Source organism: Argopecten irradians, chromosome 14, assembly GCF_041381155.1.
Source record: "Argopecten irradians isolate NY chromosome 14, Ai_NY, whole genome shotgun sequence".
In the NCBI taxonomy this organism is placed as follows: Eukaryota; Metazoa; Mollusca; class Bivalvia; order Pectinida; family Pectinidae; genus Argopecten; species Argopecten irradians.
In genome coordinates this window covers 18,883,763-18,911,494 of record NC_091147.1, presented here as the reverse complement: position 1 = coordinate 18,911,494, position 27,732 = coordinate 18,883,763, and the positions used below count along the sequence as shown (strand labels likewise).

General features: G+C 35.5%; 1 protein-coding gene, 1 long non-coding RNA gene and 1 pseudogene across 3 annotated transcripts; 2 read left to right on the top strand and 1 right to left on the bottom strand.

Moving 5' to 3' along the window:
* Positions 1-84: 84 nt before the first annotated feature.
* On the top strand, positions 85-26,307 carry LOC138307361 (ecto-NOX disulfide-thiol exchanger 1-like). 2 transcript variants are annotated; one of them, XM_069248061.1, is made up of 14 exons: positions 85-124; positions 572-635; positions 819-941; positions 2,390-2,553; positions 3,688-3,826; positions 4,370-4,576; positions 4,923-5,156; positions 5,759-5,971; positions 9,720-9,826; positions 13,115-13,268; positions 13,650-13,810; positions 14,239-14,421; positions 24,199-24,319; positions 24,891-26,307. In XM_069248061.1, the coding sequence occupies exons 2-14, from the start codon at positions 602-604 to the stop codon at positions 25,118-25,120; spliced, it is 2,070 nt and encodes a 689-aa protein (XP_069104162.1). In that variant the 5' UTR covers positions 85-124; positions 572-601; the 3' UTR covers positions 25,121-26,307. The 2 variants fall into 2 exon arrangements, with proteins under 2 accessions (XP_069104162.1, XP_069104163.1); XM_069248062.1 differs by lacking the exons at positions 85-124; positions 572-635; positions 819-941 and having other exon boundaries at positions 2,520-2,647.
* LOC138307368 (uncharacterized) lies at positions 11,468-12,239 on the top strand. The gene is made up of 3 exons (XR_011205975.1): positions 11,468-11,549; positions 11,629-11,734; positions 12,120-12,239. It is a non-coding gene; the product is annotated as an uncharacterized lncRNA (long non-coding RNA).
* LOC138307362 (uncharacterized) lies at positions 19,361-23,989 on the bottom strand (annotated as a pseudogene).
* Positions 26,308-27,732: the final 1,425 nt, after the last annotated feature.

Below are 27,732 nucleotides of genomic sequence, written 5' to 3'. Positions count from 1 at the left end.
TCTTTTGAACTCTTCTCTTTTTATAATAAATGCTTATTAATTATTTTGAAAATAATTTAAAATGTACACGGAACTGTTTTGTTATTTTCGTACTTTATGTGGGGAGATCGACTTCCGTTTACAGGTGCGTTGGCTATCGTTTTCGGGTTTACATTATTTTTCCTAATCAAATAGTAATTTATGTTTGTAGTTTGAATTATTATACACACGAATAGCTATCTTTGATGACTAATTAAAAAAACAAATGTCCAAAGCTCTGCAATTTAGAGTAACGCGGAATGAAAATTATCTGCGTGAGATTGAAAAATGGCGTCGGGACTCGTGGTGTCGGACAAACGTTTCCCCTGATCACTACTGTAGCTATGATTTAATAAAAAATATGTATTAGGTTAAGCAACCAAAATATGTACTGATCAGTTGATAAATTATATTGATTTCATTCGTATGTAAAATTACAAAGAAATATTGCAATTTTTAGTAAAAACTATGAATAAATTTGTAAGTTGACACTGTACTGTAAATATCTTTCATGTAAAACTATTCATACGTATAATTCTGTGATATTATTTAGTTTTCTGTAGATTGATGAGTATCTTTCACAATGGCGATGAAAAATTATAACAGTAATCAACAAGGTAAGAATAGTGTCCATGATAAAGATTTTGCTTTTCTGATAAAATTACACAGATCAAATGATAAAAGTTGATAAGATGTAAATTGCTTCTTGATGAAAATTTTATTTTCAGCTATATATAAATGTGTACAATGCAAATTGTCTGGAGTGGATCCGTACAGTAATGAATAATTTTTGTTTTCAGCAATGATTGGTCCTCAAATGCCTTCTAATCGTATGGATCCAAACACTAACAATGCACCTTTAAGTTTCAACATGAATAAAGGGAGACCACCCATGGGCATCATGATGGACAGCAATCGAAATGGTTTGTATTCACTCATATCTAGGGCTGTAACGAGTATCCGAGTACTCGAGTATTCACGAATTATTGAGAAAGATCGGATACAAATATTCGTTACTCCTGATATTTGTGGATCGCGATCTTTCAAAAGCAAAAAAATAGTACCTTCTTTAATGCTGTCATAGCTCAAAAATGTGAAGGAATGTACACTTAAGTCTGAATATCATCGATGTTTTCACTTTGAAGTAGACCGGAAGTACACATGAGCTGCGTGAAGTAAAGCTAGCAACATGTTATTTTCGTACCCACGCTTTGATGCAATGTTGTGAATTCTTCATAAAATAATAATGATAAAACATAATTATTGACTTCTAGAGATGTAAAAGATTATTATCGATTTCGTTTTCATTACGGGCCGGAAATATGTAAAAATACGAATATATCATATTAGGCAACTGAGTACTGTAGATGTGAACCCCATGTCAAAAACGAAAGGTAGGCTAATTATTAGTCAAAATCATAAATCACCTGATTAGAAATAAAAACTATAGGCCTAGAACCAAAGTAAATTGTAACTACTCTTATAGATTATAAATATTTTTTTTCTTAATTTCAAAGTTTTTTTGTATTTGACCAAAATAAAAGTAACAATGAAATGTTTTGATATGGTGATTTATGACTTACCATGATAATGTATACACAGTGTACCTGTTCACAGATGGTTTGACTTTGATTCATGCCGTAACTGATGTGCAGTAGTATTTTTGAGATGACGTTATTTCAAAATTCAAATGATTTGATTTTTTTACAGTTACAGTGACTGAATCCTACTGTACTTCACCTGTAACTCTATTGCTTAATGATAAGGAATGTAAAACTGCTAAAATTGGTTTTATTATCAATCAAACATTTATCAATATATAAGACCATTATTGATTTATCAATAAAAACAGTTTTACTGCAATTGAATCTTTTGCTTGTATCTAACTGGTGATTCGTGGTCCGATCTGTGAATCGTCAACCCTGAATCGTGGATCGGATCGGATCGCCACATGTTAGACAATCCACAGCCCTACTCATATCTATTGAGTCATTTTTTTGATCGATAGATATAAAATTGATCTATGCTTCTATTTATCATTGAAAAAATATACTATTAAATTTAAATGGTTTGGTTTTAACGGAAGGTAAATTTAAAGGCTAGAGCTAAAGCATATTTCCATATATTATGCCATCATCATTTAAGATGCAGTGGTTGACACATTCTGACTTATTACCACAAACCTCCGCCTCTGGGTTATAAGTTTGAATCTAAATCCATTGTGGGGCAGTTACCAGGTAGTGATATTGACTGCTTGTCGTGGTTTTCTTGGGGTACTCTGGCTTTCCTCTACCTATCAACCTGGCACATCCTTAAAAATCACCTTGACAAAGTTAAACTTATCCAACAAAACCCAATTGTACATTTATAGATCAGTCTGGAGCGAGTGATGGAGGAATGATGGGAAGTTCTGATGGAGGTAATAACAACAATAACATGATGATGGGAAGTCAGGGCTACTACGGCCCCATGGGCAACATGATGCAGAACCCTATGATGGGGCCAGACCCTAACATGATGATGATGTTCAACCAGGTGAGAAGTGCTAATTCATAACAAACATGATGATGATGTTCAACCAGGTGAGAAGTGCTAATTCATAACAAACATGATGATGATGTTCAACCAGGTGAGAAGTGCTAATTAACAATCCACTACAAACATGATTGTATTTGTGCTTAATTTGAACTTTCTGTGTTTTACATCTACTGTATGTGTTAGAGTAACTCTTAAAACATTAAAAAAAAAAACAATTATTTCGAGTAACTCTTAAAACTTAAAGGGACAATTTAGTCTAAGAGAACATTAAAATTTGTATATATATCAGATAAAACAAGTTCTAATGGAAATTAGATCAGTCAGTTTTACTGTGATATGCCTGAAACGCCTATGGTGGTGACATGTGTGTGAAATATTCAAACTCGCTCGCTGTCCGCCATAACAAACTGTGGTCGAACTTCTTGTATGCCGAACCCTGTCCCTTGCTCGTAGAGTAATGCAACTTTTGGCTAGAACTGCTCAAATCGCTCTGACAATAGTGTGTTTACCTTATTAGGTGAATTGTCTTGCCTAAAAATCATTTTATCACCTTCTCAGTGGTTATGTAGTTCATTTGTTTAACGTGCGTGACTTTGGCTCGGGTATGGGTACAGAGTTAATATTGTACCTGCTTAATCGTATTGATCAACGATTTGATATTTCAACGATATTAATTAAAATACTTAACAATGTTGTGGAATTTGTCAATGTTTTACGTTATATGTTTCATAAGAAATGTAGAACAATACATTTATGCTATAGTTTGCTTATTGGTTATGTAAAAGAATTTGCCTGAGTGAATTGTCTCTTAAAAAAAAAAAAAAAATCTTTCTCTGAAATCTTTATAAAAAAATTTGGGCTGTAGAAGTTGAAAATGTTGTGTTAATACTAAATTAATCAAGTATCTCAAAGATAAAGTTAGTAAACTATTTATCTCTTTTTCAGAATTATGTCATAGCCTGATCTAATGTATGTTATATAGACACCAATACATGAACTTTACTGCTGTAATGGCATGGGCTGCCAGTGAGATATTCCAACTTATGTTATAAGTGCAACATTGCACAAGCCCAACACATGATAAACACCAATACATGAACTTATCCTTTGTCTTGTGGTTTTCTTTTGCAGTATGGCGGCTGGGGTCCTATGGGACCTGGAGGCCCAGGAATGGGGCCAGGTGGTCCAATGATGGGTGGTCCGGGGTCAGAGTTTATGCCAAAAGAGATCATGACCCTGAAGTCGAGTGTACTCTATCCTCCTCCACAAAGTAAGTTTCTGTTTTGGGTCCTGTGTGTTTATTGATTATCACTTCCAAATGTCGTTACCATTTACAGGTTCTGTAAACTAACTTATTTTCTTGGTAACTTAAAATTTTTTTTTCATGCCCAACTTAATATTCACAGCAATTTAGTTTTTGCAATTTTCAGTTGAAATGCTCTATTAGTGGTGTTGTTGTTGAGTATTTTTTTGTGGCAAGTTATTTTGGCGACTTATTATTAACCAAGAAATTAAATCACACACAAAAACAAGTAGCTTTACAGTATTGAATGTTATTCTTTATGGAGAATATTTTAGAGAGATAGAAGTAAAGTATGATGTAAAAAATATCTTATGCAGTATAACCTCGTTAACTCATATGTGTCTAATACCCTGTCTTAAAGTGTTACTTACCATGGACTTGCAGTAAGTTAGACTTGACTTTAAATCATTTTGACTTCGTCTAGACTATCACAAGAATCTGTATGCTTCTGTAACTATTATGTCACAGTATTGATATGTTATGTATGCTAATGTTACTATTGTATCACAGACGCTCCCCCTCCCACTACCAGAGAGCGACCCATGGGATGTCGAACAATCTTTGTCGGTGGACTACCAGAAAATGTTACAGAAGAAATGATTGCTGAAGTGTTCGAAAACTTTGGAAATATTGTCAGTATTCGTAAGGGCAAAAAGAACTTTGCTCATATCCGCTATGAGTTGGAAGACAGTGTAGAAAGGGCCTTGTATGTGTCAGGTATGTTGTTATCTCCCTTTGATTTCAGTCAGACTGAATGTTCTATATTTAAAAAACCAGGATATGATTAATATTGATACAGGAGAAAAGAAATGATCAGATTAGTAATGTGCAGATTTAAACTGGTATAATTATTTACTGTTATCCTTTGAATTATTGCTAACATCTATTTTCATTTCATGTAAAAGAGTAAATTTTGCCTCTATTTTTAATGTGTTGTCTCAAGTATCTAGATCTATTTTTGATGCACACTGTTATCATTAGACATAAGAATTATTAAATTCTTTAAAAGTTCACTCATTAGTTACAATTAGTACATTTTTTTTGCACAATTTTCCTTACCCAGGGTACAGAATGAAAATCGAGGATAAAGATGACAAACCCAACACAGGTCGTCTCCATGTCGACTACGCCCAGGCTCGAGATGACCAGTATGAGTTTGAGTGTAAACAGCGTGCAGTGATCCGTGAGATGAGACATTACCAGAGGATAGAGGAAGACAGACTACGGCCGCCGAGTCCACCCCCTGTTGTACACTACAGCGACCACGAATCATTGACTCTACTGGAGAAACTCAAATGTTAGTCTATGAATATCATGTCATTGAGAAATTTTCCTACTTTGTTTATGCGAAATTTATTTTAGGAGAATGATATTTTACTGGATGACTAATTGGTACAAGTGGTCTAAATCCTTGAAATAGAAAAAAAGGGGTGGGATGGGTCAGTATGCAGGGCTATTTCTCACTTTTCTCAATTTGGGTAGAAATTTGGTGAATTAAAAAGAGTTTATCGAAAGTAAACTGCAAATTTTGAGAATTTGGTTTAAATATGAAATGTTTTCAATTGGAAATGGGGCCCATGAATGGCCCCAGAAAAAAAACCTCAGAAAAAGTCCTGGTGTATGTGGATTATCTAAGATAAGAAATTACAGGCATGTGGGAAAGACTGATATATTCTTCTATTTCAATGTTTATGTTTCATTTTCACTTTAAAATCTATGGTTTCAATTTAAAGACCTGAGTTATATCTTTTAGCATCTGAAAAGAACTATGATCTGTTCTCAGATTTTCTGATATTGTATAGAAGTACTTAAAGATAACTTTTTGATAACATTAAGCATACAGAAAAATATGAAAGACTTTGGACACGTTTATTTACGTAGCTTACTTTTGTATTTTAGCGGACACAGAATACCAGATTGCCAACAATATAGTGATCACTTGGCTTGAACGCGGAGATCTGACCAAACGTAACGTGGCCAACTTCTACAGTCTGATACAGTGTACCAACTCACAAATCCGTAAACTTCTCTCCGAGAAAAACGACGCGGAGCAGGATGTACAGAGGGCCAAACAGAAGTACCAAGCAGCATTCGAAGGCATCATTCAACAATGTAAGTATGGGGAGTGGGTCCTTGCGGAGTCGCTGGTCGGTCTGAAACAGGTGCTTGTTCATCAACAGATGAAATAGATCACTCAGTACCGTTTACTTTCACACTATTTCTCAGGTCTATTTTTGTGAAAGATTTAATGAAATGGTAAATAAATAATCTTGTAAGAGCAAAACAGATGTACAGACTCTTTTTGTTTTGGAAACCGATAATCGACATTCGCTACAAAACGAAATTTAGAGAGGGTATAAAATGAACACTTCAATAATATTTATGTGGGTTTTATGCCCTTACCGTGAAATTGAGAGTTGGGGGACGTATAATAATACTGTGTTCATCTCCAGGTTTGATGTATAGATCAGAAAATGTAGAAGATAATTCGTCTGGAGTTAATCACCAATAATATTTCAGTCTTTTCACTTGTTTGTCCATTGATTTAATGATTATAGATGATACTGTACAGAGCTTCTTATGTCTTCTGTTGGTTAGCAGTACCTGTTTGTCACTTTACAGTTCATGTGAGACCTTCACTTTATGTACAGCTCATGTGAGACCTTCACTTTATGTACAGTTCATGTGAGACCTTCACTTTATGTACAGTTCATGTGAGACCTTCACTTTATGTACAGTTCATGTGAGACCTTCACTTTATGTACAGTTCATGTGAGACCTTCACTTTATGTACAGTTCATGTGAGACCTTCACTTTATGTACAGTTCATGTGAGACCTTCACTTTATGTACAGTTCATGTGAGACCTTCACTTTATGTACAGTTCATGTGAGACCTTCACTTTATGTACAGTTCATGTGAGACCCTCACTTTATGTACAGTTCATGTGAGACCTTCACTTTATGTACAGTTCATGTGAGACCCTCACTTTATGTACAGTTCATGTGAGACCCTCACTTTATGTACAGTTCATGTGAGACCTTCACTTTATGTACAGCTCATGTGAGACCTTCACTTTATGTACAGTTCATGTGAGACCTTCACTTTATGTACTGTTCATGTGAGACCCTCACTTTATGTACAGTTCATGTGAGACCTTCACTTTATGTACAGTTCATGTGAGACCTTCACTTTATGAACAGTTCATGTGAGACCTTCACTTTATGTACAGTTCATGTGAGACCTTCACTTTATGTACAGTTCATGTGAGACCCTCACTTTATGTACAGATCATGTGAGACCTTCACTTTATGTACAGTTCATGTGAGACCTTCACTTTATGTACAGCTCATGTGAGACCTTTCAGTCAAAGATCTTCGTGTATAGGTTTATTATACATAGTGTATGCAGACTGACTTTGGAAGGATAATTAAACTGCAGACTTCATCATTATCACCAATACTTTCAAAAGCTTGGTTTTGTGTATACATGTTGATATACACATACGGAGGCAGGGGATATTTATGTTGTACAGACATTTCTAGTTCAATATAAACCTGGCTCCAAGACTCCAAAATGAATTACCTCATTACATAAAACCATGGATGGAGTAGATGCATGTTTTACTGGGATAATCCCCCCATAAAACAAGACAAAGATCTCTTTGCTGGTTCAAGAATTACTTCACAGTCATCATTGGTAATATAATTATGATTTTTAAAAGGTTGGGAAACTTGGATAATTGCTGAGATGGTAAGGAAAGAAAGCAAGTGTTTGGACAGACTACATATTTAACCTGTCTGATTGTTCAAACCAGCATATCCACAGAATTTAATCAAAACTACTACAAACAGTGGATTGTTCATATCAAAATGTTAAAGATACTCCACCGCCGACAGAGCATAAATGATACCCATCATTTGAACAACATTGGTTTTCATCGTATATATGTATGTGAGCATAAAAAAATTATTTGAAATAATTTATTTTGCTTTCGGTGCATGCGCAATCGGTAATGCTTTCCATATTGGACATAGTGCCACAGAATTTTTTCGGGATGCAATTGATTATTTTCAATATTTTTAAATTGAAGTAAAATTGGAAGCTCAAACTTTTTGATGGTAATGGTGTAAAGTAAGTAACTTTTGTAACTGAAGAAAAATACTAAATCATCTCCTCCTGTTTTTGATAGAGAAAACTTACCATTCGTTAGCGGTGGCGCATCTTTAATACAAATTATTTATATGATAAAGAAATGCTTGCAACTTCATTTTGCTAAACCTAGAAGCCAAAGTGTGTTTATTTTTGCTATGAACATGAACGGTTTTAATTAAATGATTACATAATATATAATTATAGATCAATATTTAGTAATTGTCTGAAAGTTTAGATATAGAGGATAAAATGTAATTGTTCTAATTCTAAACACAAATAAAAATTAGTTTGGCTTTGTGGTTGAACCTTTCTGGTTTCGGAGCAGTAAAGTACGCAGTTGCTGGTATGACTTTTCTCCCCTTAGTGAGGTAAGAACACTGTGCTATGAAGTTGCAAGCATTTTGGTAAGTATCTGTACAATGTCAAAGTAATATGATTTGAAAGTGAAAATGAAAAATTTAAATTGCTAGTATTTTGACCTTGGTAAGTACTTGGTGGTTGTAATATTTACTGAAGTATCAACTCCAAATCATATTAATTCTAATGAGTCTTCCTTTTATGTTAAACCTGAACGTCAATGAGATTCAAACAGGTCTGTATTTTGTCAGAGAGAATATACTTATGGCAAATAGGTAAGTATAACGACATTGATCCTAATATAGGAAGTCCTATTAGACTTAATATGGTACTGTAAAGGTTCTTGGCTGTCTGTGCTCCTTATTATATCACACACCGAATTGAGGTTAACATCTTAAACCTGATAAAGTCCAAAACCTGTCCTGAATCAAGATTAACATACAACATTGAATAACATGCCCCAATAAAATTTGAAAATCAAAATTTGATTATCATTTCAGAGTCCAAAAATGGAAAAAATAATATTTGAAAAAAAAAAAAAAAAAAAAATGGCCGATGTTGAACCTTTATAGTGTTTGGAGTCGTACACCATTTAATACTTTGAGACTGTTCCTGTTTGTGGTAAAAGTATACCTTGTACACAGTATTCTACCTGTGATATGGCCCATCGGTATATATGTATGGTCTGTATATTGTGAAAGAATCTTGGCAGCTTTCAAAGGCTTTCATTTTGATTTTTTGGTGACGTTACAAACTCGTATAAGGTTTGTATATTGAGAAAGGAACTTGTCAGCATGGTGACATTTAACAACAAATAAATATTTAGTACCAAAACTTGCTGGTACTTTTAGGATTTGGCTTATCTGATGGTTGTCACAGGTAGGAAACTGTTACCAAGGAAGACAATGGATCAAAACTCAGGTACAATATCAGCATGATAGGACAATTTCTCCAAATAATTGGCAGTAAAACTTTCAAAATTTTTTCAAAAAAAGCAATATCATGCTGTAAGTACCTGAGTAAATATTATTATCAAACAAATGCTTGATATTTATTGTTTCTATGGCAACAGGACTAAACAAAATAATGTGTCAGATATTTTCAGACTTAAATCATCATTTTTGGCATAGAAATTGACTACGACTTTTTTAACTTTAAAAAACACAAGTGCAAATGAAATAAGTTTCGGACATATGTTGCCATGGTGATTATAGATATGATGTAGTTGTAGGAGATCCAACTGTGTAAACACGACCGATGTTGAGTCACCGACTGGTATTGTATAAAGAGATGAGACAAAGATTTCCGACCCTAACTTATTGCCTTTCTCTGTTCCTGTTCCCTTCAAGTTGATCAGATCGAGCGGGTTTTTTCCTCCGCTCTCAAACAGAGGAATTGGGATCATTTTTCTAAGGCTCAGCGCAAGAACATTGAGCTTTGGCACAAACAACTGCAGGTAGGTTTTTACTAATGAAGGTAGGTGTTACTGAAATGTTATCAATATAAAATATCAGTGAATTTATAGATATGTTTGTATTCTGGTGATGAAACAAACTGATAACAAAACAGTACTGGACCATAATTTATAGGAAAGAATTGGAGAGACAAATATATCGTTTTAGTTTTAGCCGAGTTTGTACCAAGTCTACCAAACTGTTATGAATTTTGTTTTCTTTTTGGTGAGCAGGTGTTATTGTCCTTTGAGAAAGTAATAATGTTTATGTAGTTTTCTTTGAGAAAATGTCATGATTTATTTTCCACACAAAGTACAGTAATGTTGTAACATAAATACCTGCTCAAAGTGTTCCTCGAAGAGTGCACTTAAATAATCTTCAAGCTGAAGGCAAGCTATCAAATAATTAAATATAGATTGAGGAAACAATTTCAAATATAAGTAAGAATTATATATTTGCAATCTAGATATCAATATGAGATGGTTAAAGAAAATAGGATTTTAGACAATTTATGGTTGGATTCTAGTGGCATAAATCGCTTGTGCTAAATTTCTATTCTGACATTCAGAGCTAATACTAGTCTTCTATATATCATGGCTGAACTTTGTGATGGTAGGCTATAGGCCAGGCAATAATGTAGGTATAACAGGATAAATACTGTGATGGTAGGCTATTGGCCAGGCAATAATGTAGGTATAACAGGATAAATACTGTGTTGTAGGCTATAGGCCAGGCAATAATGTAGGTATAACAGGATAAATACTGTGTTGTAGGCTATAGGCCAGGCAATAATGTAGGTATAACAGGATAAATACTGTGATGGTAGGCTATAGGCCAGGCAATAATGTAGGTATAACAGGATAAATACTGTGTTGGTAGGCTATAGGCCAGGCAATAATGTAGGTATAACAGGATAAATACTGTGATGGTAGGCTATAGGCCAGGCAATAATGTAGGTATAAACAGGATAAATATTGTGTGGTAGGCTATAGGCCAGGCAATAATGTAGTATACAGGATAAATACAGGCTATAGGCAGGCATAATGTAGTATACAGGATAAATACGTGTTGGTAGGCTATAGGCCAGGCAATAATGTAGGTATAACAGGATAAATACTGTGTTGGTAGGCTATAGGCCAGGCAATAATGTAGGTATAACAGGATAAATACTGTGTTGGTAGGCTATAGGCCAGGCAATAATGTAGGTATAACAGGATAAATACTGTGATGGTAGGCTATAGGCCAGGCAATAATGTAGTTATAACAGGATAAATACTGTGATGGTAGGCTATAGGCCAGGCAATAATGTAGGTATAACAGGATAAATACTGTGATGGTAGGCTATAGGCCAGGCAATAATGTAGGTATAACAGGATAAATACTGTGTTGGTAGGCTATAGGCCAGGCAATAATGTAGGTATAACAGGATAAATACTGTGTTGGTAGGCTATAGGCCAGGCAATAATGTAGTATAACAGGATAAATATTGTTGGTAGGCTATAGGCCAGGCAATAATGTAGGTATAACAGGATAAATACTGTGTGGTAGGCTATAGGCCAGGCAATAATGTAGGTATAACAGGATAAATACTGTGTTGTAGGCTATAGGCCAGGCAATAATGTAGTATAACAGGATAATATGTGTGGTAGGCTATAGGCCAGGCAATAATGTAGGTATAACAGGATAAATACTGTGTTGTAGGCTATAGGCCAGGCAATAATGTAGGTATATACAGGATAAATACTGTGTGTAGGCTATGGCCAGCATAGATGATAATAGGTTGTAGGCTAGGGCAATAATGTAGGTATAACAGGATAAATACTGTGTTGGTAGGCTATAGGCCAGGCAATAATGTAGGTATAACAGGATAAATACTGTGATGGTAGGCTATAGGCCAGGCAATAATGTAGGTATATATAACAGGATAAATACTGTGTTGTAGGCTATAGGCCAGGCAATAATGAGTAGGTATATAGGCAGGCATAAGATACTGTGTATGTGTAGGCTATAGGCCAGGCAATAATGTAGCAGGATAATACTGTGTGGTAGGCTATAGGCCAGGCATAATGTAGTATAACAGGATAATACTGTGTTGGTAGCTATAGGCCAGGCATAATGTAGTATAACAGATAAATGTGCTATGCGATAATGTATAAACGATAATGTGTGTAGCTATAGGCCAGGCAATAATGTAGTATAACAGGATAAATACTGTGTTGTAGGCTATAGGCCAGGCAATAATGTAGTATAACAGATAAATTGTGTTGGTAGGCTATAGGCCAGGCAATAATGTAGGTATAACAGGATAAATACTGTGATGGTAGGCTATAGGCCAGGCAATAATGTAGGTATAACAGGATAAATACTGTGTTGGTAGGCTATAGGCCAGGCAATAATGTAGGTATAACAGGATAAATACTGGCTATAGGCCAGGCAATAATGTAGGTAAAGCAGGATAAATACTGTGATGGTAGGCTATAGGCCAGGCAATAATGTAGGTATAACAGGATAAATACTGGAAACATTGAAGGTTTAGGTATACAAAACTAACCAGCAATATATATACAACACGTTATAGTCAAGGCTTGTATATAAAACAAATGATTACCAGTAAGTGGAAAACATGGACAAGAAACACTGGTAAGATGTGCCCAGATCGTGTGATCTAAGGACCTGACAGTGACAAGGGGTTCAGTGTATTGATGGAAGATTTTGTGACCCTGGTAAGTAGGTCACTTCTTTAGAGGTCAACACTCAGTGTCAGAGGTCACCTCTGAAGGTCACAGGTCAGCCATCACCATATCATCATTATTCATCTTTATTCCATTCCAGAGACGTTTTTCAAGGCAAAACTTGAAAAAATGTTATTGCAAGTGTTTATAATTATTTTTTGAATGTATTTATAAAGAAAGAAATAAAATTGAATATAGCTCTTACATGTTTTGTAGACATATATATTGAAAGTTATTGTAAAATAGATTCAACAAAAAACAATGGAGGAAAAAAAAAACCTCTTTGTAAAACTAGGTATGGTGGGATTTTATTAAGGGAATGTAGTGATGCAAATTTGGTATAGAAACAATGGTACATCAGAAGTATAGAAGGAAATGCTGAACATAGAATTGAACAAAAAATAAGAAAAGAATTGCTAAATATACTTGTGAGGATAAGGTTAAATTTGATTTGGGGAAATTTGTTGGTTACCTATGAGACCAGGTAAGTTTTATAAATGGATGACTGATATAAGACCTTTATATCATACTAAAGCTACTGACTGATTGCCTGTTTAGGAGGTCAAGAAACAACAGCAGGAGGAATTCCTTGGATCCCGTGAGGAGGACGATATGGAGATGTCGGATAACGATGACATATCTGATCCCAGCGCCGCCAAGAAGAAGAAAATGGACGATCAGATCGCTGCCTCTACTCTACACATACAAGAAAGTAGGTTACTTTAACAGAAGATGTATACTTTAATATTGTTAGGTAGTTTACACTAAAATTCCTGTACAAATAGTGATATAATTATTATACCGCCCTGAACAGTGTTAATGGATGTATACTGGATTTTTCAAGTGTCCGTCTAAACGATCGATCGACTACTTCTCCTAAACTTCTGTTGGGATTTCAATGAAATTTGGTGGCAATCATCCTTATAGAGTGCAGATGTGCTTAGCATGAATCAGAATGAAATACCTCCACTTTTTTCAGAGTTATTCCCTCACGTTTTGTTACAAACAACAGGGTTATAAGGTGGCGGCCTTTTGGTTCAAGTTAATGATTACAAAATTACCTTTTCCTTCATTTTATATTTGTATTATACAGACCAGCTCACATTCCTTCGTGAAGACAACGAGGCCCTGAAACGCCAGGTGGAAGCCTTCCAGAATGAGACGCTGTTGATACGACAGGAGAATAAGGATGCTCTGTTGGAGAAGGACAATCAGATGAAGATGTTACAGACTGTGCTACAGGGCATGCAACAGGTACAACTACCTTCTGTGTACTGTAAATCACTGTGGTTTTGCGAGATACAAATTTCTGAGCAATTTTAAGAAATACCTAATGCAAATAATGTATAAAATATATAGAAGAATACAAGATTGTCAGTGAGTGCCATATATAGAATACAAGATTGTCAGTGAGTGCCCCTCTGAATTTATGTACATGTATTCGCGAATATGTTGAAATTAGCGATGGCGTGAAAAATTGTATACATGAAGATGAAGTGATTCACAGTGCAGACCTTTATACCATTGATGGTTTCTCCATTTCCTGTACATAGTGTCATTCTTGTTCCCTAAACGAGATTTAAAGTGTCATAATTCTCCAAATTCAATATGAATTTGCACAGTATGAAAATGTGTTAATTAGATTTTCAATCTTTAATATTGTTTACTGGTGTTCTATCTAGCAACTGATTCAGACTCGAACGAAGATCAAGGAACTAGAGAAGTACAAGGCATTAGCAACAAAGGCAGCTGCGAGTTTTGGGGAGAAAGCTAAAGATAAAACAGGTGACAAAGAAGGAACGGAGGACAAAGAAGGAACAGAGGAACAGACAGAGTCAGAGGCTAAGGAAGATACCACAGAACAGGTAAAATATCACCCCAGAACAGGTAAAATATCACAACAGAACAGGTAAAATATCACAACAGAACAGGTAAAATATCACCCCAGAACAGGTAAAATATCACCCCAGAACAGGTAAAATATCACCACAGAACAGGTAAAATATCACCCCAGAACAGATAAAATATCACCCCAGAACAGGTAAAATATCACCCCAGAACAGGTAAAATATCACCCCAGAACAAGTAAAATATCACCCCAGAATAGGTAAAATATCACCCCAGAATAGGAAAATATCACCCCAGAACAGGTAAAATATCACCCAAGAACAGGTAAAATATCACCCCAGAACAGGAAAAAATATCACCCCAGAACAGGTAAAATATCACCCCAGAACAGGTAAAATATCACCCCAGAATAGGAAAATATCACCTCAGAAAAGGTAAAATATCACCCAAGAACAGGTAAAATATCACCCCAGAACAGGTAAAATATCCCATAACAGGTGAAATATCACAACACAACAGATAAAATATCACCACAGAACAGGTAAAATATCACCCCAGAACAGGTAAAAAATCACAACAGAACAGGTAAAATATCACCCCAGAACAGGTAAAATATCACCCCAGAACAGGTAAAATATCACCCCAGAACAGGTAAAATATCACAACAGAACAGGTAAAATATCACAACAGAACAGGTAAAATATCACCGCAGAACAGGTAAAATATCACCCCAGAACAGGTAAAATATCACCGCAGAATAGGAAAATATCACCTCAGAAAAGGTAAAATATCACCCCAGAACAGGTAAAATATCACCCCAGAACAGGTAAAATATCACCCCAGAACAGGTAAAATATCCCATAACAGGTGAAATATCACAACACAACAGATGAAATATCACCACAGAACAGGTAAAATATCACCCCAGAACAAGTAAAAAATCACAACAGAACAGGTAAAATATCACCCCAGAACAGGTAAAATATCACCCCAGAACAGGTAAAATATCACCCCAGAACAGGTAAAATATCACAACAGAACAGGTAAAATATCACAACAGAACAGGTAAAATATCACAACAAAACAGATAAAATATCACCGCAGAACAGATAAAATATCACCCCAGAACAGGAAAAAATATCACCCCAGAACAGGTAAAATATCACCGCAGAAAAGGTGAAATATCACAACAGAACAGGTAAAATATCACAACAGAACAGGTAAAATATCACAACAGAACAGGTAAAATATCACAACAAAACAGATAAAATATCACCCCAGAACAGGTAAAATATCACCCCAGAACAAGTAAAATATCACCCCAGAATAGGTAAAATATCACCCCAGAATAGGAAAATATCACCCAAGAACAGGTAAAATATCACCCAAGAACAGGTAAAATATCACCCCAGAACAAGTAAAATATCACCCCAGAATAGGTAAAATATCACCCCAGAATAGGAAAATATCACCCAAGAACAGGTAAAATATCACCCAAGAACAGGTAAAATATCACCCTAGAATAGGAAAATATCACCTCAGAAAAGGTAAAATATCACCCCAGAACAGGTAAAATATCACCGCAGAATAGGAAAATATCACCTCAGAAAAGGTAAAATATCACCCCAGAACAGGTAAAATATCACAACAGAACAGGTAAAATATCACAACAGAACAGGTAAAATATCACAACAGAACAGGTAAAATATCACAACAGAACAGGTAAAATATCACAACAAAACAGATAAAATGTCACCGCAGAACAGGTAAAATATCACAACAGAACAGGTAAAATATCACAACAGAACAGGTAAAATATCACAACAGAACAGGTAAAATATCACAACAAAACAGATAAAATGTCACCGCAGAACAGATAAAATATCACCGCAGAACAGATAAAATGTCACCGCAGAACAGATAAAATATCACCCCAGAACAGGTAAAATATCACCGCAGAAAAGGTGAAATATCACCCCAGAACAGGTAAAATATATTTAGATGGTGGAGAAAAGTTCTTGACCAAAACCACTGACCAGCGGTTTATGCTTGGCAACTGCCTCACATGGGATTTACTCTCGCGTCGGTCTAAGCGTTGATGTTTCCACCGATGTATTACATTGCACAGTGCGTTGGAAGCTCAGGTAAATGTATCAATCGGTGGTCGAGTCGCCGGTGATCTAATAATAGCATCGGACAAATCGGTCGTTCCCGCTTACCGGAAAAAGCCGAGTGTCCCAAAGCGGGAAGTGAGGCTGTTTAACAACAACAAACATGGCGTCGCAGTCGACGAAGAGAAACTCTACCGGGAAACTTTACATGAACGGCAAATCTACAGACATTTGTGTAAAATCACAGATTATTCAATTGTATACTGAGGGTCTTAGCTTCAAAGAAATCAGCAAACAAACTGGTTTAACAACAGGTGGGTGCCATAAAATTGTCAAAAACTATATCGCGAGAGGGACGTTGGAACGACCACATGTAAGTAGACAACCAACGAAAGTCACTGACGAAGTTCTACGCTACATAGAATACGAGAAAAGTAAAAAACCCAGTATATATAGCAGAGAGATAAGACAGCATTTACTACAAGACAACATATGTACGAATGACAATGTACCCTCTGCTTCTCAGATCAGACATGTTATAAAGAATGAGCTTGGCATGACGCGGAAGATAATTCAACCTGTGCCGGCGGAAACTCGAACACTTGCATATGAAAATAGACTGGATGCTTTCATGGCACAAGTATTGAATTTTACCCCAGAACAACTTCATTTTTTCGATGAGGCGTCTGTTGTGCGAACATCCGGTAATCGAAAATATGGTCATAGCTTTGAAGGAACCCGCGCAGTTGAGGTGCAGCGATATGCATCTAATGCAACACACACCGTCAATCTTGCATGTGGATATTTTGGTATCGATTATTACGATATATTAGATGGACCTTCAAATGCAATGGAGTTAGTAAACTTTTTTGATGAACTCATGCAGAAGACAAACCAGTTAGGAAACCCTGTGCTAGCCCATGGTGACTGTGTGATTTTAGATAATTGTGGTTTTCACCACCATCGGTATGGAGAACAGCTTTTGAGAAATATGCTTGCTACAAGAAATATCACCTTGTTATTTCAGCCACCATACAGTCCAGAGTTCAACGTGTGTGAATACATATTTCATTTGATGAGAAATAACTTGAGAGAAAATGAAGAGTTTACTTATTCATTTACAGAGTTAGCCATAGTGAATGCCTTAAACAAAATTGAAGATTCAACTCTGCCGAAATTGATTGCAAACTGTGGTTATGTGTGAGACTAATGTGTTACGACCCATCTTAATTAGTACATAAAGATGATATTAATACAGTACGTAACAGCAAGTTACATCATTTTGTCATGTAGCCTTCTTTGTTACTACCATAAAAGGCATTATAGAAGCGGTGACTTCAACCAACTCTACAGTTCTAGTTTAGCATGTCATTTAACTGGTTTTGTAATACTGCATGAATATTACTTTGTAAATTAAAATATGATGGAATTTGTTATATTATGTATAGATTGTTCTTTATTGTAAAAATTGCAGTACATTAGAGTCGGCCTACCACGTAAACGAGAACATTACCAACCGGTCAGGCTATATACTACATCAATCAATTTTGTTTTATCTAAGTATATGGAGACAAAATCATTTTGCCCATAGATTTCAGTTAACATAAAATAATGCATTTAGATGGTAGTTAATCAAATGACGCGTTCTAAAACTGAAAAGCAAATGTTTGGAATTTTTTCTTGCAATATAATTATAATTTTTTTCCGCTTTTTCGTTTTCAAACTGCCAATATATATGCATATGCAACCATTTATTTATGATGTCATTTCTTTTATCCTTACAAGGAAGTCACTAAAATGATATGTTCAAATGATGGCATCTCTGCATCCAATCAATAAAAAATTATTGGACACTATTTCAATAGATGAAATTTTGTTGCAATTTCATGAAATGACGTTAGCACACTAGTACTGTTGATGGTGAATAATTCTAATGTATGTATCACAGTATCAGCTGCCGTGACCTTGACCCATGATAATGACTTTACATCTTCCAATATTTTAGCTTCTGTGACCTTGACCATTAATAGGCATTATCATTGAATCATGCTCGCATCAATTTCTTTGCTTGTAATTGTAAGGTACTCTTGTAGTGGTTGCTAGGGCATACACTCCTATAACAAACTGTGCAGATCATAGAGGTGAAATTAAGATACAGCATATCAGTTTTAGTATACTGCCCCATGGGAGCATAGAATTGGCCGAAGATAAAAAATCACTCCTGATAATTCTGATTGCTATATATAGCCATTTGACTAATATGCCTTTTCACGGTACATCACACTACCAAGTATAAAAAATAATTTGGATGATTCTGCTTTTGTTGTGAATAGATATTTTTTTCAGTTGGTAAAAGTTCGGATTCTGTGACCTTGACATTTAATATACGTCATCCCAGGACTATGGTAGTATATAATTTCATCTATCAGTTCTGCTATTATTGTGCAACATTTCAGCTTCTGTAACCTTGACCTATGACATCAACATTCAATAGGTGTCATCGCTGAACTATGGTTAATCATCCTACTGTAAAGAAGATCCATTGAACAGTTCTGCTTTTATTGTGTATACATGTACACTATAGTACTATTTGGTAACATTTCAGCGTATGTGACCTTGACCTTTGATCTTGACATTCAATTGGTGTCATCCTTAGACTATGGTGCATCGTCTTAACAAGTATAAAGACCACTAATTAAACAGTCCTGTATATTGTGTATACACAATTTTGTAACGGATCTCCTAACAAGGAGGTTTTCCCTCAAAATGACCATTGTTATCCACTGGTGGGATGTGTGTGTTGTTTAAATAAACAACATTCAAAAAAATAAATAGCAAACACCAATTAATAATCAGAGAAAATATTTATTAGCAAAACAAGAACATTACCAAATACTCAAGTCTCTCCCGACTTCACATTGGAAATTACACAATTGGAACTGTGGATCAAAACTTGACAATTGGAAACACAGGATATTATAATTATCATTATTAAGTTGCACACTTTATCATGCAAGAAGCCCAGGGGCTAGTGTATGAGATTAGATAAAAAACGGAACACAAATGTAGGAATTATGAAAAAGATGGAGGTGGCCCATTACCTGATATACAATATAAAAACAATTTGAATTTTTATGTTACATGTTCCTTGTTTCTGATTGTCTTGCTTTGCTGTACATATCCAATTGTGCATTTACCAGGATATGACTTTAAAAAGTTTAATAACTTGTCAAATTTCTTCCACTTGTAACATATTGTTTTATTATATTTGTCATGCAAACAAATGTGCTTCTTACTACATCTTGTATAAGGATCCAGAAAAAAAGCAGATTCTAAAAGAAATATACCTATAGCTGTTTCCAAATGAGCCTAATTTTTCATTGCATTATTTCAAAATTTCTTCAAGTCAAATGTGGCAGAAATCTGTCAATCACTTAAGTTTCGAAGTTGACAATGTATGACATTAGTTTTGAAGTTGACAATATATATATATATGACATTCTTAACTCGCAGACAAGAACCATTCAAAATAGGTAAACATGACCACAGGCAGTTGACCTAATAATCCTCCCAGGATTGCATTGAACATATATTAAAAGTGTATGCACAAAATACGAAAACAATTGTTCATTTTTTGCATTAATAACTGCAAACATGAACTGATAATTATTATTAATAATAATAATACTTCTAGCACCACAGTACAGTTTAAAATTGCACTCATTTCCAAATTCACCAACTTATTATTAGATGAGGATTCTAACTTGGTTTGTAATACATGTCATGGCTACATTGGTTCCCAGTTTAGTGCACATGTACAGGGACCTGATCAATTGATTATTCAGCCCTCTTCATAGCAGTGACTAAGGACATATAGGGTGTCGATTGGTCAAGTCCCTGTGGTAAAGTCTTGTGGTGGGTGTACACAGAAAGGGACAAATAGATGTGAATTAATTAATTATAATATGTTTCCGCTTATAACAGAATAGAAAAAACAAAATAGAATAAGAAACCACTCTCAGTGGTATATTTTGACAGATAAAAATATCCACCAGTAAGAAATTTGATAAATCCTGCTTATCAATGATAGTGTTTCTAGCTTAAAATTCACTATATGGGGAGATAACTCTGCATTAGAAAAAAAAGGTCTGTTGAAAAACTTTAAAATACTGTATAGATTGTAGATATTTTCAAAATCATTAGTCAACAGCACATTTATGTACATCTCGGATGTCGACATTGAGTTGTTTCGCACAAACTTTGATGTCAAAACATTATTTTTAACCATTCTGGTCGAAGAGTATAAAAGTAAAATGGTCACTTTCCAATTGTTTCATCAACTGGAATTTTAGCAATAATTTGAAACAATAAAATTTAAAATTCTATGTATGGTCTCATTGGTCTGTATACATGATTTTATAGCATTTGTTTTATAACAGGATGCCAAAAATTAAATGATATCAAATGATTTGCCTCTTGACTTCCATTTGAGGCTCAACATCAAAATGCTGATGTTTAATACTATATAGTCCCAAGCAAAAGGTTTTTGTTCCTTGATAATTTCTTTGATTTTCAGAATCCTATTACTATGACAAATAAAATTCTAAAAAATGATGAAATATAATATCTGTTTGATATTTTTCAAAATATTGCAAAAAATCCTGTGTATAATACATGGGGGAAAAGTAGGTAAACAACTAATGTTTGATGTTTCAATCAATATCATGTGTTTACTAGTAATCTGATGGTGGAGCATCATTTGGTAGTAGTGGTTTTGGAACTTCTTCTGGCAGTGGAGGAAACAGTTCACAATCCTCAGCTGGAGACTTGGACACAGTACTGCTGGAAGTGCTGCTGCTGCAACTGGGATACCACATATGTGGGTATGATGGGAAAGGCATGTTCATATATGGATACATCCCCATCCCGGGCCACATTGGATACATTGGCATCTGTGGCGAAGAAATTGTCTGTTGCAGGAGAGATTGGTCATGGATGGATGGTTCAACTGGGGATTGACTGTGTGAACTGGGCATGGTTGATAACAAAGATTGATTCTGTATTCCAGATGTCACCGATGGTTGCCTCATGATCAGAGATTGGCCATGGGTGTACGTTTCATCCTGTGTTCCGAATGTTTCATTTGTCTGTCTACGACCTACCATTATTAATTCATTTAGCTCACTTGCTGACATATTTGTTAGGTTAGGTGGTATCTTGCCATTAGTTGCCAATTTCAAAAATCGTATATCTTTTTGAAGTTGTTGGTTTCCGTTCTTTCCGATGTATTTTTTCTTTAATTGCAGTTGAGGCCTTACTGCCCGCACAAAGTTGGAGGAGTTCACCTCTAGAAAGCTTTTAAGACTCCTCATTTTTTCTTCGTTGCAACGGATGTCTTTTTCAATACCAGCAACTTCTTTCTCCATCTAAAATCAAACATATTATTTCAATAACAGAAAAAAATGACATTAGTTTTTAACACAGGAAGGACAGTATTACTGTACCTCTCCCCTTCACAATGGATATCAATTTGCATTCTTCAGCTGCTATGACATTGAATAATCAATATGATGACCTTGACATTGGACTAACAGGAAGAGATTTTGCAAGAATTATATTTTTAAAAGTAATGGTAACCTTTGACTTGTACTGACCTTGACTTTTTGTTAAATAACTCCGATTGATTCTGACCAACTTTCCTTCATGTCAGGTATTAAACAATATAAAAAATAACCTCACACCTTTTGGCTTTCGTGTACTAATCATTACCCTAAAACTTGCGGTTATCTGGTGAAAGTTCATTGCAGATTGGTGTATTGAAAGCCAATTATATAAACAATAATCAATAAGTTTTCTTCAAATGATTATGATTTTCCAACTAATACCCAAAATTTCCATATTCGGACACTATAAAAAACGGTCCTTGCTCATTTATAAAATAAACGCCAATCCCAATGTACTTACTTCTGTGATATTTTGTTTGTAGTCTTTGTGCTTGCTCAGATTCCCACATGTTTTGAAGCCATCACATGCATCGTAAGGACAGGCCTCCCCTCCTTTATTTCCATGGGCTTTATGTCCTCGTCTGTGACACTTATCGCACATAGTCTTTGTCGGCACTCCTCCATGGGCCGGTAAGGGAACCAATGGTTCCAGTGGAGGCGTCCTCAAATCCTTCAAAATAGGATGTTATGGCATTCACACGTCATACAGTGATTTTAATATTCACACCTCAGCATAATGCATCAAATACTTATACTTTTGAAATTGAAATTGACAATTGAAAACATACTTCAGAATGTTAAGTACACAAAATTTACTACATGAAAAATATGTAATAAAATCAATGTATAAAAATCCCACTTTTTTTAAAATTATGATTATTCTTGTACAAATTATGTAAACAACTTAAGTCTACCTTTGGTTACCAAGTCAACATTATAGACCACTTTAGAGATTTTTGTAATATATATGTAAGGCTACATGTATTGTACAGTTGTAGGCCTAAACACAGGGCCTCGTTACTAAAGATGATATATATAAGATAGGTCACGTCTATTTACATACATAACAGTACCAGGCCCTGTGGCCTAAGTGAGGGATGGACAGGGAAGCGATTAATCACATTGAGATCGCGGATTTTGTTATGTTTACAAAAACTAAACTAACACCTAATAGGTAGGCTAAGAATTTATTTTCTGAACCTAATTAGTGTTTTGTGCTTCATTTAAACTTACCTTCAATTCATTCTTTTTGTGCATGAGTAGAATGTTAAAGGTAGTTCTTTCATCTTCTAATTTTTCTATTTCCCGCTGGAGAAAATTGCAGGGCTTTTTGGCAGGCGTTGAGACTGAGTGGTCAAAATCTTCGTCAGCATGTGTAACGTGCTTGTTGACTTTTCTACATCATAGTTATCATTTTCGTTAAAATGCAACCGTTTCCCTCTCGACTTTGGAACACGTGGTGTAGACAACTCCGAATCGGGACTTGCTTCTTGAGTTTTCATCTTCATTTTGTTTTTCGTGTCGGGTGTCTGCATGTTGATGATTTTGTCTATTATCATCCTCTTATAAACCTCAGGGATTTCCATTTCCCTAACTTCTCTGGGCCGTAAATATCTGAGTGTCTCCTCGCTAGTGACAGACCTGCTGTAGAACTCGGTCCGAAAATCTAACAGACCAGGATCTATTGATGCGAGAAAGCCATCGCCTGACATCCCCGTCTCGGACATTTTCGCTTTCTAACAACGCGAGGTCGGGATTCCCCGATTTATATATGACGTCACGCAATGCTCGCATGAACAGCTCGGACCAATCACTAGGCTTGTCATTGTTGGAGGTTCCCTTCTCGGTACATCGCTAAAAATAACCTTAGGCTCATACGCTGTCCCGTTTACAAGTTACCTGAGCAAGTCAGCTATCGATCGATGTATTACACTAGCGGATCTATCAACGCTTAGACCGACGCGAGAGTAAAACTGGCGACTCGGGAGATAAAGGGCTTGTGGTAACATGCTGAGACATTATCGGCCACAGTGACCCTGGTACTGATTAATTATGGTATTATGCTGATATATCAAACACAAGTTATGCGTAGTGTATATTTATTGTCACATGTTTGATTAATAATAGAAGTTGCCATTGTACTTCTCTCAAAAGATATTTTGTAATATTATGTTGCCAGGTCACAACCGAGGAGACTGAAGAGAAGACACCAGTGGTGCCAGATATCCCATTCCTTAACATAACATCTCTATCCAGTGGTTCCAATCTCACCATCACAGAAAAGGAGGCCAAATTAATAGGTATAGTTTTCTGTTTATAGAATAGAAAATAAAGAATGTGGCAGAGGTATTGTGTAAACTTTTAAGTCCTTGTACTCTGTTTTAACATGAAATATTTGTGTGTATTTCCTTTCATGGTTTGTGACTTTAATATATTGTCTTGGATAAAAATATTCACGGTTAGTTGATGGAGAAACAGTGACGATAATATCACAAACGAAAGTTTGTACGCAATGATTATTTCATGTTATATAACAATTGATAACATAAAATAGCATAAGAAATGGTTTGGGTGCTGTGTTAATTTACTCACCTGACAAGTTGACCTGGCTTCAATATCCTGTTATGTAAAGGTAGGAGTTACTGTAGTAAACTGTCGTCACGGTCAAAATGCGGAATAAATATCAGATCATAAGTGATAAAGGTTACCATTAGGATAATAATAAATTACAAAATACATTGTTTTTACTGTATTTAAAAACTATGCTATCTGGTGAAATTGTCTGACAAAACGTTTCTGGCTATTTTATATATTTTACAATTTATGTCAGCTTTTTACATGAATTACCTCCCTTTTTGAACATTATTCCAGGTTTAATTTGCTGCTTCCTCCACGTTCATCCAAACGGAGCGAGTGTTGACTATATTTGGTCCTATCTTCATCAACTTGGCATGGTGTCACGCACCAGTGAACTTGATGACTTAATGGAGCGATTGCCTATGCTGTTCAAACGGGTGATGTCAGGAGTCGGGGCTACTATAGAGAAGCGATGGCAGTTCTTGGGATACCAGTCTACCGCAACAAACTTCCTCTCCATGTAGATGGGAAAACTTGTTTAATCATCAATACTACAAAATCCAAATAGTTTGTGACATCACATGGATAAAAATTTCACCAGTTCACATTAATCTTAAGTGCAGCTGTTCTGAAAAATGTGCGATCATGACTTTTGTATAAAGACATGTAACAAACTAATTTCCAATCGCAGAGCTTCTGTGTTGGCACCAAGACATATCTAAGATCCTACTGGATATTGATTATTTTAGGGAAAGATGGTTTTTGTTTGAAAAAAACGTGCAGCTCAATATAACACTCGTATGCGCCGGTAATGTCATGAATTAAGAAATACTATGGTAACACTGATATACCAGATTTTTAAGACCTATTATACTTTTGATACATTGAAGTGTTGTAAAAAGTCCAGTTTTACTGAATTTTTGCAGATAAAGACTGTTTCAGTTTTTACATTGAAGTCATTTGCGTTGGAAATGTCTTTTAGCTTCGACAATTCTTGTTTAATACAGCAGTATAAGAGGTTTTATATTAAATTTGGTTCCTAATTGCAATGTGAAGCTTGATGAAACCTGGTAAAACTTTTCTAAAATTGTATGTCAATCATATATTGTGTAATAGAAAGAATGCGAGTGAGTGTGTATCAGAAAAAGACAATTTTGTTTTGGAAACAAATCATATTCATTCATTAGTTAATTGTTAAAAGTAATAGAATGGTCCTGGCATCGTCCATTTTGTTATAGATACATTTTGTTTTACAGTATACAGATTGTTTGCCTGTCTCGTATAGGAACAAGATACAATAGTTTTATTTTATCATGTAGGGTGTGTTTTGTGAGGTTCCTAGAAAAGTTGGGTTTCTTAACATCTTATTGACAGGTCAAGTCAAAAAACAAATCTAGAACTGATCAAACAAACCTGTATCTAATTTACAGGTCTGTAATGTTCTGTAAATGTTTAGGTTTTAGATTTTGAATTTTAATGTTTACCCTTATTTTGTATATGGCCATTCATGTAGCCAAATTGTATAACTCCTACTAATTGTTTTTTGTGATATGTGTAATTGCTTATTGTCTGTTAATAATTGGTTATAGTCAGAGGTTATGTTAAATGACCATGACGGTCAATATTATGGTCATGATTCACAGTGATGGACAGGTGGTTCATATATGTGCATTCATATTGTATGTACAAAATAAAGCTATTTTCAAAATGAGATTGAAGTTTCCTTTATCACATATATGACTCGTCCAGCCATGTCATCTGGCCATGTCATAAATGTTTAAAGACATGTGTAATAACTCTATTGTGACGCCACAGGTAGTTTTGACATCATAATCTTTATATGACGTCGCATGATTATCTCGGTAAACAGAAAAGTCACCTCCAAGCCGGATTTCTACTGTTTTATATAGAGATAAAATAAAACAAGAGATCCCGGAGGGATCTTGGCGCCCACCAAAGAATGATCTATGTCTGACAACAGAAAGAGGGATCTTTTCCCTGCTTTTCAAACTTTTACTACATACTATATATGAACCTTGAGAAAGATCCTTTCAGTACTTTCTGAGATATGTAGCAGTAACAAACTTCAATTATCAAAATTCAAGATGGCTACCTGTCGATCATCTTGCTGACCGATCTGTCCCAAAATGCAATATGCACAACTAGGGTCGTAGGGGAACCTACATATGAAATTTGAGAAAGATTCCTTCAGTACTTTCTGGGAAATAGTGTTAACAAACTTTAACTATCAAAATCCAAGATGGCCGCCGGTCGGCTATCTTGTTGACCGATCACTCCCAAAATGCAATATGCACAACTAGGGTTCAAGGGGAACATGCATATGAAATTTGAGAGAGATCCCTTCAGTACTTTCTGAGAAATAGCGGTAACAAACTTTAACTATCAAAATCCAAGATGGCCGTCAGTCGGTCGGCCATCTTGTTGACTGATTGGTCCCAAAATGCAATATGCACAACTAGGGCCCTAGGGGAACCTATATATGAAATTTGAGAAAGATCCCTTCAGTACTTTCTGGGAAATAGCGGTAACAAACTTTAACTATCAAAATCCAAGATGGCCGCTGGTCGGTCAACATTGTTGACCGATTGGTCCCAAAATGCAATATGCACAACTAGGGCCCTAGGGAAACCTACATATTATATTTGAGAAAGATCCCTTAAGTACTTTCTGAGAAATAGCGGTAACAAACTTTAACTATCAAAATCCAAGATGGCCGCCAGTCGGCCATCTTGTTGACTGATTGGTCCCAAAATGCAATATGCACAACTAGGGCCCTAGGAGAACCAACATATGAAATTTGAGAAAGATCCCTTCAAAACTTTCTGAGAAATAGCGGTAACAAACTTTAACTATCAAAATCCAAGATGGCCGCCGGTCGGCCATCTTGTTGACCGATTGGTCCCAAAATGCAATATGCACAACTAGGGCCCTAGGGAAACCTACATATGAAATTTGAGAAAGATCCCTTCAAAACTTTCTGAGAAATAGCGGTAACAAACTTTAACTATCAAAATCCAAGCTGGCCGCCAGTCGGCCATCTTGTTGACCGATTGGTCCCAAAATGCAATATGCACAACTAGGGCCCTAGGGGAACCTACATGTGAAATTTGAGAAA